Raw genomic sequence first — 15,648 nt, 5'->3', positions numbered from 1 at the left:
AACAAAGCCTTTGCTGAAACACTGCAGAGCCGACTGCACAGGCTGGCTGCTTCATCTATATGCTTCCAGCCTTCTCTAAAAATGGGGAGCCTCGTGTTGAAATTATGAAGTAGTCTCCTTGGCAGTGAAATTGATTCCCTAAAGGTGAGCTACAAATCAAAATTCAATTTGCTCTACCAACATGTATTATATGCCCCTACCGACCATATAAAGAGGGTCATTCAGCATATAAAGCAAAAGAGCCTTCTGCCCTATCTCAGGTCCCTCAAAATCAGACATTGCTGCTTTCTTCTCCCCGGTGTGATGATTCAGAACCACATCAGGCTCTAAGGACAAGTGTTATTAAATACCTCATGTCATATTTTCCAGAGGATTTTCTTCTTATTATCATTTTCTGTACCCTTGTGGGTGTGGGGATGTGGATAGCGTTAAAGGTGAAATGAGAATGAGGTGTCACGATTGAGCTTTCTTAGGTTGGTCAGCAACATCTTACAGGAGGGAAAAAAGTCAAATCTTTCATTTCTTAAGGTAAAATTCTCTCTATAGCATGCCCACAGGCATTTTTGGCACCTGCTTCTGAATTCACACAAATTTTGTTCAGAGATTTGCCCTTTTATTTCACCACCTCATATTGGCCTCTCAAAACACATTAAGGTGAACACTTTGGTATGCTCTTAGCTCCTATCTGTTAAGCTAACTCCTGAGGTCACATAAAACAGAGACTCCTCATTGAGCAATCTACTAAAACACAAGCACTTACAAGGTGGGCATGGGGGGGGTGAATCATAAAGAGAATTAGATGGATTTCAGAACACACATACAAGCAAAAAAAGAAATTGTACACAGCAAGGTCCAAAGGCCATTAGATGCTGATATAATTACTTACCATTCAGACATAACCAAGAAAACTGCAGAGACCAGTCACAATAGCTCAAGAACCAGACCCTGCAACAAACCCAGATGCCAACTACACCTCCATATCTACTTAGCCAGCCATACTGCAGGAAGCAGAAACATCAGCCACTTGGGACCACCCACTTCAAGGAACAGTGACCATGAAAAACAATAAGGGACACAAATCTAACAGTAGGAAAAAAGCAATATTCAGGAACCGGCAAGAAGATATTTCAAGGGCTATATTACAATTGGGAGGGAAGGCAGCACAGTATAGCCTGATCTCATCAGATCTCAGAAACAAAGCAGGTGTTGGAACTTGGATGGGAGCCCCCAAGGAAGACTGCAGAGGAAGGCAATGGCAAACCACCTCTGCTTCTCGCTTGACTTGAAAGCCCCTTACTGGGGTTGCCATAAGCCCACTGTGTGACCTCATGGCATATACATACATAGTAATGGAATGGTTCAAGAACATTTTAATAAAGGGAACAGGACTGTGGACTATAAAACTTTGTGTAATACATATTATCTTGGTATCGCTGCATCATTTTCGACTTATGATATGTTAAAATAATGCAGAAAACGGTATTACGTGTCTAATACTTACACTTTGTTTTGAGCTTCTTGTAACCCTAGTCATATTACATTGCTTATTAGATGTCTCGTCCTGTTGATCGCATTGACTTAACATTGTGTAATCTGCCCTGAGTCTCAATGAGAAAGGCGGACTATAAACAACTTAAAAAAAATAAATAATACTTACAAATACTTGGATGCATCTACTGAGGCCTGAACAAAGACCAATGGATTCCCCTGCCTCTGTTTATCACCTTAGCAAAACTAAGCAAATTATGTTCCGGCCCAATCAGTACTTGTCCCAGTCAGTATCTACCAAACTGCCAACAAGGCTCAAAGGCAAGCAGGCAGGCAAGAATAAGCAGGGCATGGTCCAATACTCAAGGCAGGAAGTGGAGGGCTAGGGATCTCCACAACAGGCATGCAGTGCCTGGAGAGCTGGATCTTAGCAATAAGGTATAATACAGACTAAAGCACAAGCTGGTTATTAGGAGATGGTGAACAAGCAAAGGCTGGGGGCTTAACTGAAGGACTGTATCCTATCAAGATCTAAAGAGCTGCACCTTCCCCCTGAGAGAGGCAGGAGTATGAGAGGCCCGAAGCTACCACGCATGTACTCCTCTTGCCTGGATCAGGCTTCAACTACATAGTCCTCTACCTTTCCTGTTCCTGGGATCCTGAGTGAGATTTTGGAAGAGGACAGGTTCACACAACGTTCCCTCTAAGCTCCACAGTGTTGTGAGCAAAAGTTCTACCTCGAGAGTGAAAAAGCTAGTAGCATTAAAGTTGTGAGCGAGTCTATTTTTGACTATCACCTAAATTAGTTTTTTAGATTATTTCCATAACTTTCAAAAATCTCAAAATGAATTCTTTTAAACTATATTTGAACTATATTTTAAGAATAGGTCAAACTTTATAAGAGAAAACAGAAACAAGTCAGTTTTCATTACAGAAAATGTTGTCCTCTATGGGGGTACACCAGAGAACAGGTCTACCTGCCTCCCAGCGAACAGGTCTACCTGCCCTAGTCCACTATATTGTAGACCTGGTCTCGGACTGTCGCCCTGTGCAGAGCCTTAGAAAACATACCAGCACGGGGAGGGGGGGAGAGAATCTTGCAGTCTACTTTTGGGGGTTTTAGTGAAACATGACAAATTATAGGTCAAGTATAATAGAGGTGGAACAATCACTGTCAGATCCCTGCCTAACCTAACAAACAGGAAGTTGCTTAAATGTCATCAACATGCCAAAACTACTTATTTATTAAGATATTTATATCACACTTTTCTGGTGGCTCAAGACAGCTTACAAATCATACCCAAAATTATAATAGGGTTGTGCAAAAAAACTCACAATTTTTTCCTTCTCCATTATAGTCTGTGGGGACCATTATAGTCAATGGGCCCCATAGACTATAATGGTGATTCAATTTGGGGGTATCTGGGGCTCTGCAGGGGGGGCTGTTTTTTGAGGCAGAGGCACCATACTTTCAGCATAGCTGCTGTGCCTCTCCTAAAAAAAAACCCAAAACCCTCAAGTGTCAAAAAGACCGGACATGGGGGTCCAATTCTATGGGCCCCAGAAAGAGGTGCTCCCATCCTTCATTGTTTCCAATGCCTTAGTGTGAGCAAAAGCTTAAAATCTATGAGCTGGAGCTAAAATTTTGTGCGCCAGCACCCCCTAGCATAGCTTAGAGGGAACTCTGTTCACTCAAGGATTTTCTGATCTGCTAGTCCCACGAGGGCAGTTGAATGGGAGCTTGTTGTTGGAACTCCCCTGGAGTTTCTGGAGTACATGAAGCCTTATGCATAGTGAGAACCATGAAAAGCTGCTTATCCTATGAGAAGTCTTCTTCCCTGGTACAGATTGGGCTATGGAAAACTTTGACCCTACAACTATGTGTAACAGAGGTGTCAAACATAAGACCCAGGGGCTGGATTCGGCCCGTCCAGGGCTCTTATGCGGCCCATGAGCAACTGATGCAAGGGAGGGAGTGCTGGAGGGGATGGGGCAGAGTCACTCTATTACGGCTTTAGCACAGCAGAACAACCACACATACAGCAGTCAAGCATTGTGGGAGCATCTGCCCAGCATTGCACTGCTGCCTCTGTGGGCTTTCCTCTGCACCCCCCTCCCACCCCAGGGGACCTTGCAGTGAGGACACACCAACCTCGGAGCTTACCAGCTGCTGTCCTTTATACAGTTTCTAGCTCCAGTACCTAGCATTATGTTTTATGGCACACATGGCCAGGCCCGACAAAGAGACATTTATGTCAAATCCGGTCCTTGTAACAAATGAATTAGACACCTGTGATGTAATCTTTGTACTTTGCCTGAGGACCTCTGGATTTTATATAATATTGACTTGGATCCCATGAACTGCCAGCATAAGATGCTGACAGTCTGGGATCTGCCCTGCTCTCCCCCCTGGAGAATTTATTCCTAGGATTAAGGGACTCACGTGTGGCTCCACAAGGCAGGCAGCTGTAATGGGGAGGGGAAAGGGAAGGAAATATTTCTGCCTCTTGCATGAGCACAACTCTTTTTCTTCCCCCTTCTTCCTGCAGCCACCCACCCACACAGCCCCTCACAATAAGGAATAAACTTTCCAGGGGACCGAAAGAACTCCAAAGGGGATAGGAAATATGAGGAAGCCTCTAGTGGGATCCACCCCTATATCACAGCTTTACATATTGCCTGCATTTATGGTCCTTAAACTCTACTGCTTATGTGCGTGCGTGCATGCAGGATGTGTCTACCAAATGAGAACCCTCATGGATCTAAGGAAGAGGGTGCTAATCCATAAAAATGGATGCTAGAACTTAAAACTCTGTTAGATCTTAAGTTGCCACAAGGCTCATGTTTATTATTATTATTGTTATTTATTATTATTACTTATTAATGTTTAGAGCCAGTTTGGTGTAGTGGTAAAGAGCGGCAGACTCTAATCTGGAGAACCAGGTTTGATCCCCTACCTCCTCCACATGAAGCCAGCTGGGTGACCTTGGATGAGTCACAGTTCTCTCAGAGCTGTTCTCTCAGAGCTCTCTTGGACCCACCCTACCTTACAGAGGATCTGTTGTGGGGAGAGGAAGGGAAAGGAGATTGTAAGCTGCTTTGAGACTCGCAGTGAATGGTGGGGTATAAATTCAATCTCTTCTATTTTTGAGCAAGAGGGAATTTCTAAAATGTGCCTCCAATTAACTACTCTGATTTCAAGATTGGTTCAAATGGCAGAACACTGAACTACCCTGGTTGGCAAAATTGTTGGAAGATTGGCTGAGGCATCCCAAGGCCATGTACTGGTGCCTTTTCTTCCCTTTGCTACAGATCACAGTTTCTCCTTATAATACGGAGTGTGTAAGATGAGGTGTTGTGGCTAGAGAAAGTCTTAGACAAGGGATAACTGAACTCAAACCTCCATTCAGCAATCAGACTCAACAAGTGACTATAGACCCAAACACTATCTTGCACAGTTATTATGTCAACGCAGTAGTGTAGCAGGAAAAGGGTCATGTGCATTAACTCTGAGCTTCTTGAAGAGGATGAAAGAAATAAAGAGTTGAAAGGCAACTAGTCTAAGTCACTATCCTAAACCAAGATGAACTCCACTTAACAGCTCCAAAAGAAATCGGTTCTACAATCCACAGAAAACTTGCCGAAAGCTTCGTTAGGAAAAAAAACTGAAGCATTTTGAGCATATTAAGAACAGAAACCAGGGCAGGTAAACAATTTATAAAACAGAGACAATGACAGAAGCAAAGAGTAGAGGACTGCCCAAAGAGTTTAAGCTGATCACGTTTTATCTCTCCCTTGCTCTAAGGTATGGAGGGCGGCTTACATTGTTGGTTTACAGAGAGGAGGAGTTGATAAATGTAAAAATTAATCTGCAAGGAGATGTTTTGATTTGCCAGCAACTCAGCAGGTACTGTATGTCCCCTCCTTAGAAATCACAACCCTTTAAGAATAAGGCCCCTCTCTTCTAAGCAGGATTACAAATATTTTAATGATTGTTCTTCGTTCACCACAGATAAAAGATTATTCATTGAAACACTCAAACAAATACTCTAACAACCAACATTTAAACAGAAGAGGCTGCAGATTTCCCGCCGCTATGTTTTCCATATTGCTGCTTAATGAGCAGAATGAGGAGGGGAAGGGTTTGGGGGGGGCTTCATGGGGGGGGCTTCATGGTTTATCACTTCAAACTCCTGTAAGGGATTCCACCCACGCCTGCCTGCGAGTTGAAACTTAGTTGGGCACTGCAACCCTGACGTCAAGCCACCATCTGCCAAAAAGCATTCAAAAATTCACCATTACCTGCCCTATATAGAGATTTGGGCTGCTAAATTAAGCAATAACAATAGAGGCTCATGACACTTCTTGGGTTTAATCACTGACTCAGGCGCTGATGGCTTCAAGCACAGCCAATGGCCATTAACCCCATCAACTCATTAACACCCCTAGCAAGTGCCCTGCACCTCAATTATTAATGCTGGTTCACAGAAGGAGGGGGGGAGAAGGGGAAGAAGCCATCGCTGCGGGTGTTTTGAGCAGTCCTGGGAGAAAGTCGGATTTATGCTTCTTTGTGCAAGCTTTAATGGTACAGAATATTTTAAAGGCACATAATAATCTACCGCCAACACAACCATACACACAGAGCTTTCTTCATGTATGTTGACCGGCCAGCTGTTATAAGGGTGCTTCTACACATTGTTGGGGAGATAGGGATGCTGCCAAGAATCAGCACCATCACACGTTCCTTCCTGCCAGAGAGAGAGAGCAGCCCCTCTACTCATAGCAACAACACAAATGTCCTTCCCTGCTAGAAAACGATATGAGGAAGGGGTGAGTATATGAGCAATGTAATGGTATCACCTGAAAGGAGGAGAGCTATTAGTTGCTGTGGGATCCCATTCTTAACAATGCCCCATGTCTCCAATACCATCAATTTCTCTAGTACATTATCTCATCTTTCCTCTGAGGAGCACAGAGCAGAATATATGGTTTCCCCTTTCTTGTTTTTTTATCCTCACAACAACGCTGTGAGGTAGGCTAAGCTGAGCATGTGTGACTGGCTCAAGCTACCTTGCTTCAGGGAAATATGTGGGGATTGAACCCAGGTCTCCCAGAGCTAGGCCAATACTCTACTGCACCACACTGGCTCATGTGGTGCTTATGGTGGCAAAATTATATGATATCCCTAGCAGTAAGTCAAATGTTGCTTGGATTTTACCTGAATTTATAATTCTAGTAAAAAATAAACGTATTTTTTTCTTGTGATTTTTTCCTCCTCAAGTCTAGTTTTAGGCCGTTTTTGTTCACTAATTCTACCATATTTAATAAACCCAGAACAAGTCTAAAATTAATACTGTTTCATTAGTTTTCACTGTTATCATGGTTTTTCCGAGAAAACTGTAGGTACACATGCCACTTAAAAACTGTTAGAAGGCCGTCGTCGAAAATAATTCAAAATTTTATGCATGGACATAAGTGATCAGCAAGTTGTACAATTTAGCATAGGAAAATAATTTGGGAAACCCGGGTTCAAATCCCCACACTGCCATGGAAGCTTTCTGATTGATCTACAGCCTGGCATATGTCATAGGGTTTTATGGGGATAAAATGGGTAGCAGGAAAATGTTGTAAGCCACTTTGGGTTACCACTAGGGAGAACGGTGGGATATAAACAAAGTAAATAATACATAATTATTATTATTTATAATGCATTGGCTACCAAACTGACGGACAATTATATGGAAAGAAGGCAAAGAAACAAAGCAAAGGAAACAGATGAAAACAACTGGGAGAAGACTGCAAACAGTGAAAGATCAAGAAGGTGAACAAAGGGTTAAAAGGGAATAAGAGAAAGGAAGAGTAGAATTCAGGGAACAGAGTACAATCATGGCTACTTTTTTAGTTAGAATAAACCGCGAAAAATTACGGCAACATGCTCGCTCAACTTCAAGCACAGGCATCCCCTGCAGAAAGACCACCCCATCCTCCAAAAGCACAGAGACTGCACAGGAAGTAAACGTGACTCAATGTACCTTAAATATGAGTCCACCTGCATAAATAAAACAGACAGCACGCCAGTTCCACAGTAGGATGGCATGTAGCTTCCCATCATGGTCTTGCAACTCAGGGGCCCCCCACCCCACTACTTGGGGGGCTACAGGTGGATCCTGGAACTGGAAAGATGGAAGATCCCTGATAAAGAGTAACATATGCTTAACACACGTTCCTGACTCAGAGCAACAGATCCTTCTTTAGCTGATGAGCTGCTACCAGCACAGATAAGATCCTTCTTCTTTCCTGGATACAGCTCTACAACTAAACAATGTTCAAGATCCCACTCAATATTTTTAAAACTTAGATTCAGTTTGGCAAAGAAATACCATTACCCTGCTAAAGGCTTTAAGAAAAAAAACCCTGATTCTATTTTCATACAGCTTTTATACAAGTTTACCTGATTATCATATTTAAGAGACTGTGTTCCAACCAAAAACCGTATTGCATCTGTTTCTGCGGTCTGGGGTGTTAAAGCTCGTGCCTAAGGGGGAAGAATGATAAAAATACAATCATATCCAACACATTTTCGTATCTTGGAACATACAGGACAGCAGTTACCAAAAACAGTGTTTTGACATTTAATCCATCTGTATTTTGGCTTTTTTTGTATGCAAGTTCTTTGTTACAAGGATCATTCTGTTTTTTTTCCCCATGCCTCTACCCCTCCTACTTCCTAAAGTACTTTGATAGGCCCACAAATGCATCATGCTTCAAGTGTTAGACTTACACCGTTTTTCCTGTAATTACAACCATCTTTCACCTTTGGGAAATATACATAGAGATTATAAGTACAACTACACACTACAAATGATCATAAAGAGCAAGTAAAGGGAACGCTAGAAGCAAACAGTGCCATGTGCCATGTACATTTTTCACACAAAAAAACCCCTTGCAAACAGCAAGTACTGTCCTAACTCTGAACAGCAGGTCTTGGAATAGTGAAAAAAATATTATCTTGGACCCTCCAGTCTTTAAAATGAAGGGTTAGCCTCCCTGCCAAAATACATGCAAATGACAAAAGCAGGCTCCAACTTAACAGAACATATACTAAAATCCATCTGCCCACCTTCAAATTGTTCTTATTGCAGCAAGCTCACCTGGCTATCTATCCCTCTACAATTTCTTGGAATATAAGAGGATGAAATTTAGTGGCATGTTTGACATCTCTCACTGTAGTTCTGATGTGATGTGGCCCACAGCACTCCCAATCTAATCAGTTTGGTGTAGTGGTTAAGGTTAGCCTCCCTGCCAAAATACATGCAAATGACAAAAGCAGGCTCCAACTTAACAGAACATATACTAAAATCCATCTGCCCACCTTCAAAGGCATCACAGCTTAATTGTTCTTATTGCAGCAAGCTCACCAGGCTATCTATCCCTCTACAATTTCTTTGAATATAAGAAGATGAAATTTAGTGGCATGTTTGACATCACTCACTGTAGTTCTGATGTGATGTGGTCCACAGCACTCCCAATCTAATCATTGTAGAAATACAAGACCTAAAAACATATAAAACTAGGTGGATTTCCTACACAGTAGGGATGATCTAAAGGTTTCCTGGAAATGATGGCAGCTATAATATTAGATCTGAAGCACAGCCAGCAGAGCTCCCTTGACAGAAGAGAATTTTCTTGCCTCTCCTCTCCCAAGGCAGGCAACAACCCCTACACGCTGCTCCTAAGTAACAGCATGGGGGCAACATGGACATTTACAGAAAGAGGGGGCATTCAGCAAAAGTCTTCTGCCCTTCTGATCACAGAAGTGTCTCCTACGAGTGAATGATGACATCTGGATCCTACCCGTATACATTTTACAGTGGAAAGTAAAATGGGTAACATTTGTCAAAATCTGCAACTTGTTTGTTTACACCACATTTTCCTCAGAGCAAAATGTGACTTCATAAATACAAAGAAATGACACATGGACAACTGGTTTCCCCCGTTAGTTCTACCAGCTGACTTGTGCTGCTCACCTGGGGACTCTAAAATACTTAACAATATTTGTAAAGAACAATATTTATCATCAGACATTTCAAATACCGAACCAGCTCTACTGAGAAAGGTGCAGCTGATAAAGGAACCTGCCTGAGGCCACACTCCAAGGCCCTTCCTTGCTACATGTGCAACAGTCCCTTTTGAATGGTTTTTTTGTTGCAGATGCTATAGAATTTTACAGACGCTGTAATCATAATTCCAGTGGATGTCAATTAATTTCACAACTGATGCCCATTCTAGCAATTAAGCTGGGTTTTGGCTGTTTGGTACTTATTCAGGGTTTTTTAAAAGTACTATTAAACTCCTTAAACCTTCTTTTGAAACTGGTGATATATATTTCTTCTACATAAATAAACTAATAGGTGGTAGAATTACACACAAAACAGTTACTCACACCTGACAAATTAAGATGAGCTGTTTGGAGAGGAAAACTAATGGGTATATTGGGGGGAAAATATAATGAATTGTAAAGAATTGGGATTTTCACTTGATACATCCTAAAATAGTTGACACATCCATAAATTATGTACACATATACAGTGAAAAAGTTAGTATGTGTAGAAAAATAAATACATCTTTTCAATAATGTTCGGTTGCTTTATTTCCAAAAGCTATGTACCATTCGCCATGAAGTGTGAAGGTATACATGGCCGCTAAGCTTGAGGATAACAAAAGAATTAACAAAAAAATGTTCAAGTATTTGTCTAAAACTGAGTTCTGGTTAACATATTACTATTTTCCCCAGAGGACGGATTTAGAGGATACTTTAAAGCACCTCGTGTACGGAGCAAGTTACATTAAGACTGCTGAACACTTTTACTGGCCAATTTAAATCTTGGAAATGGTTCCAGTTCAGAAAGAGTGATTTACAGCTCTTCAGCCTTATATGGATGCATAAAACGAAGATGATTTCTAAGGTGCGCCTTCTGTTTTCTGATTATATGATAAATCAACCTTCCCTTTCACAGTGAAGACATTGATATGTAGACATTCTTGGCAAACAGATAAACAGGCTGCCCCTAATCCTATTTAGTCAAATCCCACAGATATATTTTAAGATTTAGTGGAACTTATTTGGATGCAAGGCTATTCAGATTATACCCCACAACAGACAAGCAAGGTTCTGGAGAGCACAAAAAGGTAATGCTGCTGCAACCAGAGGCATTCTTTATGATCAGACAATGTTGCAGATACACTGGCTGAGTTCAGACTGGCAGTTTGGCCCGATATAGGCACGTTTCAGAAACGTTTCACAAATGGATTAAAGGGGCTGTTCACACAGGCCCATCTGTCCGGCGTTCCCCAGCCATACTCAACCCGTTTTGTAACGCTTTCCTCCCGAGTTTAAAAGATACCAGGTGAAAGTGGTATCAAACCCTGGAAAACGTGATTATCCAGTGTCCATCCCGCACCAACAAAGTGTGAATGCCAAAGGCCACATTTTTCTTGTGCACTTCTGCGCATATATGCACTTATGCACATAAACACATATGTCCAGATTTCCAAAAAGAGAGCCACGCCTTACAGCCGTGCCTCCACCAGTGGCGGGCCAACAGTATGAACGCTCCCTTGCGCCTCCTCCACGGTATGCTCCCGTATCAATTGGTGCAGTGTGACCGGGAAAACCCGGAACAGTTTGTTTTGGGTCTTTTTTGCCACCACCTCCTCCCGCTGCAAACTGCCAGTCTGAACTCAGCCACTTAGTAGGCATGGCTACCTTGGAAGGCATGGAGAAGGAAAGCTCACACAACCCCCCCTGCCCCTTCTTCTTAATGTCCCGCTACACTAACCAAGAGTATGTTCACTTGGGATGGGAGCCTTTATTGAGCCTTGCTGGTATTCTCCATGCAAGGGCACTGTGTCCTTAAGGCCATGGTCCTCCAACTATTTGAAATGGGACCCACTAGTAGGCTTACTGTACTTTCTGGAACCCATTCACACCATACTTTCTATCCTCCCAACATTAAGGACAAGAATGTCAACTCAGTTGACAAGAGGTTTATAGGGCATATCATTGCTGTTTTTCACCCTGTGCACAAGCAAAACCAAAAGCAAAACCTCCCGTAGACACCTTTCTAAATTGTTCCGACTCCTCGCTGGTCTTGTGAACCACCTACAAAAGAGTTGTGATCCAATTTTGGGCCCCACAGTTTGAGAACTACTGACCGCTACCCACCTATCTGTCCACGGAATGTACAGCTTTCCCATATTGTTTTCATTCCTTCAGCCCCAAATCATTATCTAAGTCACATGACCCTTGGGGAGGAACAGCTGCATGGCTACGGGAGCTGGAGTGAACAGGGCAGAAACTGGAAAGTTGGTTCTCCTCCCTCTTCAACAATTGCAGCTCTGCTGAAAGGGCAGTGTCACCCCCCTCTCTTCATCGCTGTTTTCATTTGTTTATATGATGAAGTGCTTTGGAAATCACTATATATAAGAAGAAGTGTATGAGTAAAACCAAGTTTTTAAATGTAATTGTCATTTAAGTTTAAGGCAGGGATTACCAAGTACAGCACCAAGTACAGCAAAGCTGGGAAGCAAGGAATCCTCATGCTTGCTTTCGCTATCACAGACGCTTTGATGTAATTGGAGACTACCATTTACAAGGGCATTTTTTACACCATGGAATATTTTGGTGCTGTCAGTACTTTGGTACTGTCAGATAAGTGGCAGACACGTGATGTAATTTAACTAGTCTGTTGCCAACCATTGCAAACTTAGTTTCCTTGCAGATTCTTGAGCATCACGCTATTAGCTCAACTTGTACATCAAAGCACACAAGAGCATATCAAGCATTCAGAAATCAATGTTCAAGACTCGAATCCAAAACTATTATTTACCTTAACTAAAAGTATCTACCTAGAAACATACTCAAAAGCATTTCACATACTTAAAAATACAGCAACACCTTGATGACGTATTACCCTTGCACTAAACGAGAGCCTAAAGTTTAAAATGAAAAGTTAATATATAACCCCATTGCCTTGACCTGGATAGCCCAAGCTAGCCTGGTCTCATCAGATCTCAGAGCTAAACAGGGCTGGCCTCGGCTTGCATTTGGACAGGAGACTTCCAAGGAATTCCAGGGTTGTGACGTGAAAGCAGGCAATGGCAAACCACCTTTGGACGACTCTTGCCTTGAAAACCCTCTGGGATTGCTACAACCCAGCTGTGACTTGTCAGCAAATAAAATTATCCCATGCTCTTCAAAATCTACAACCTGTTAATCCCCCAATACAATATTCCAACACAGACTAAACTATATATTTAGCCATCAAAGAAGAATCTTAATGGCATCATATAAATACTAGAACTAAACATTTCCTAAAGTTACTGGGAATAGTCATTAAAACAAACTTGAGAATAAAGTTAATTAAGTACTACTTATTAAGGAAAAAGATCTAAGAGGACCCAATGTAAAACAGAAGGACTTAAACATCTATGTTTGATTTCTTTCTAGCACTAAGTCACTAGATAATGTTAGACTTCTACACGGTTAATTTGAGAAAGATATAATACTAACCTAAAAAGTCATTTTAAGCTTCTGCTAGGATGTCTGTTTCTTACTTGCAATTTTAAACATGGCACTAAACTGTTCATCTTTTTTCCTATTCCAGGAGTCAGAAGAAGAGAGATTTATTAATTTGACACTTTCATTTTTATATAATGTCAGTCTGAAGTCAAGCTGGTAGGATTTAAAGTCAACAATAAAGAACCCTGTGTACCATATATCCATACTATGCCTACAACAGAGATGTCAGAACTGAGTATATATCAACTGGTACAAAGAAAGCCAAAGCACACCAAATGGGCAACATCAGAAAACAAAGATTATGGAGGTTGCTCTCAAAGTACCGGGATGTTCCAGAACATTAAAGTTGTTCATCTTCAAACAAAAGAGTTTGGGGGGGTGGGGTACGGCACAGTGGTAGTACAGATCTATCATGCACAGAAGGTTCCAGATTCCGTTTCTAGCATCTCCAGTTGAGGGATCTCAAGAAGCAGGCACTGGAAAAGACTTCTTTCTGCATCAGAAAATCATTGCCAGTCAGAATAGAAATTAATACTGAGTTAGATAGGCCAATCACAATTTCATATAATAACCTTGGAAGCGAGTTATCAAAGCTCTCCTACAAATTCTATTATGCCAAACAAGCAACATATGGAGTGTTCTGGATGACTGTGGTCAGGCCAGATTCAGATATAGGCATTCACTTAAGAAGCCGAAGGCATCTAGCTGGCTTTCCTATATCAGAATCAGGCCTGACCAGTCATCCAGAACAATATAAGCAGGTTCCTGGGGTTCCTTTTAAGAAACTCCTAGTCAATTCAGATTTCCATACTTACAGATTTTTTAATTCATCTTCTAACCGTGGGTGTGTTCAGACGGGCCGTTATTGCCCGCCTCAGAAACGGATTTTATCTGCGCGATTACACGGTCAACATCTGCCTCCCGTCCCCAGCCATTGCCTTCTGGCTCAAAACTGCTTTAACCTGGAGTATTTTGATACCAGGTCCCCAAGTGGTGTTTTCTTGATTCTCCGGTTCCAGCCTCATTTTTCCCCTGTGTGATCGCTCCTCCGGTGTCGAGCCACTTCCGGTTTAAACCCCCTACCCGCTCGAAAGCTGCCCGAGGCTTCTGCTTTTCGCCCACCATTTTTTAAAAAGCGTTGGCGGTGTGCGCATAGGCGGAGGTCCGCCACAGGGTTATTAAAAACAATGTTTAAATGGTGCCCAGTTTTAGCCTTTAGACGAGTTCGGGATCTCAGGGAGGCCATTTTCGGCAGTAAACATTTAAAGGGACGTGTTCCTTTAAAGTTTAAAGGGAAGTGTTCCAGCAGTTGGGTTGAAGAGGAAATCGGTGTTCTACAGATGGCTGCCTGTGCGCATGCCCAAATTGAGAGAAAGAAAAAACAACACCAAAGCGTGTGGACGGTGGGGAGCAATGTGGCTGTGCAGCGATCCGGAGCAAGGAGGTGAGTGTGATCGCGATTCTCCAGGTTAAAAAAACACACACATGGAGCTGGAGCAGTTTAACCCACTCCCAGACGTCATCTGACCACACCCAGTAGCTAGCTGTCCCTCTTGGTAAGGGCTCACACCCTTGGGTTATTATCTTATAACTTTTTGCATGATACATTATCTTTACTTGAAATATAGAAAACTTGTTTGTTCATTCTTGGTATGTTTTATCTTGACAAAGCCTATTTAAAAATAGTTTTTACAAGCTTCATGTTATTACGATACACGTTAATATATTTTGGGCATTAACCAATATCTTCAGTTCTGTAAAGCCGGACATTCTGGCTATTCTCAAGATGCTTCTCCATCTGGGTCTCCACATATTGCATGCAATGATATAAGTTAGACTGTTTCTTACCTATAAGAGGGCATATAATTGTGTTACTCCTTTGTTTCTTCCCCTCTCCAAGGCTATACTGTTCTGGGTTTCTAAACTTCCTTTTGGAATGTTTAGCTTGACGGGCTAGACCACCTCTGTTTCCGGTATGCAGAAACATCTTCCGTGATTTTTTTGGTCAAGCCCAGTAACTGCTCCCCTATACACTCGGCTGTAGCCATGACAGTCACATAACTCAAACCACCTTATGTATTCTTGAAGCATTTTACAGCCCCAATTATAGGACAAGGCAAAATAATGGTACATCCTGACTCCCAGAATATGATGCACATTGCAGAAGCTTGTGTGACAAAAGGTGCCATTCATACCTCTGGCAGTGAGGACAATTTTATACTCTTATAGTATTCTGTGGAAAAATTTCCACCCCATATATGTAAAGTCTGTTTAGCGGTAGTTGTCAGGGCTATTGCCCTTCAAATCTATCATATTAGATGGGCTAAATGGAGGACAAACCCCAGTGCTTGTACATGATGTATTTGCCTTGTTTCGCTAAAATAATTTAAAGATTTAAATTTGCACCAGAAAATTTCCCCAGAAAACCCACATCACTGCCTCTTGGGCATGATTTCTATTCAATTCTACAAGGACACAATTTCACCCCAAAACACAGAGAACTGGAGTCCTCTTACTTCATTCCCATTCTGGTACCAGCAGGCAAGATTTGTCCAACATGCATGACAGAGTGAAGCCTG

At 42.0% G+C, this 15,648-nt stretch overlaps 1 protein-coding gene across 2 annotated transcripts in view; it reads right to left on the bottom strand.

The window, feature by feature from the left end:
- Nucleotides 1–15,648, bottom strand: part of TSSC1 (tumor suppressing subtransferable candidate 1) — a 93,298-nt gene that overhangs the window by 75,096 nt on the left and 2,554 nt on the right. For both annotated transcript variants that reach the window (XM_015425367.1, XM_015425366.1), the window contains exon 2: nt 7,940–8,023. In XM_015425367.1, the coding sequence (XP_015280853.1) occupies nt 7,940–8,023 (84 nt within the window). The remainder of the gene's footprint in view (nt 1–7,939; nt 8,024–15,648) is intronic.

The sequence above is a fragment of the Gekko japonicus genome, unplaced genomic scaffold, assembly GCF_001447785.1.
Source record: "Gekko japonicus isolate JY-2015 unplaced genomic scaffold, Gekko_japonicus_V1.1 scaffold153, whole genome shotgun sequence".
Classification (NCBI taxonomy): domain Eukaryota; kingdom Metazoa; phylum Chordata; class Lepidosauria; order Squamata; family Gekkonidae; genus Gekko; species Gekko japonicus.
Note: the sequence above shows the minus strand (reverse complement) of the source record. Positions and strands in the feature narration are given on the sequence as shown.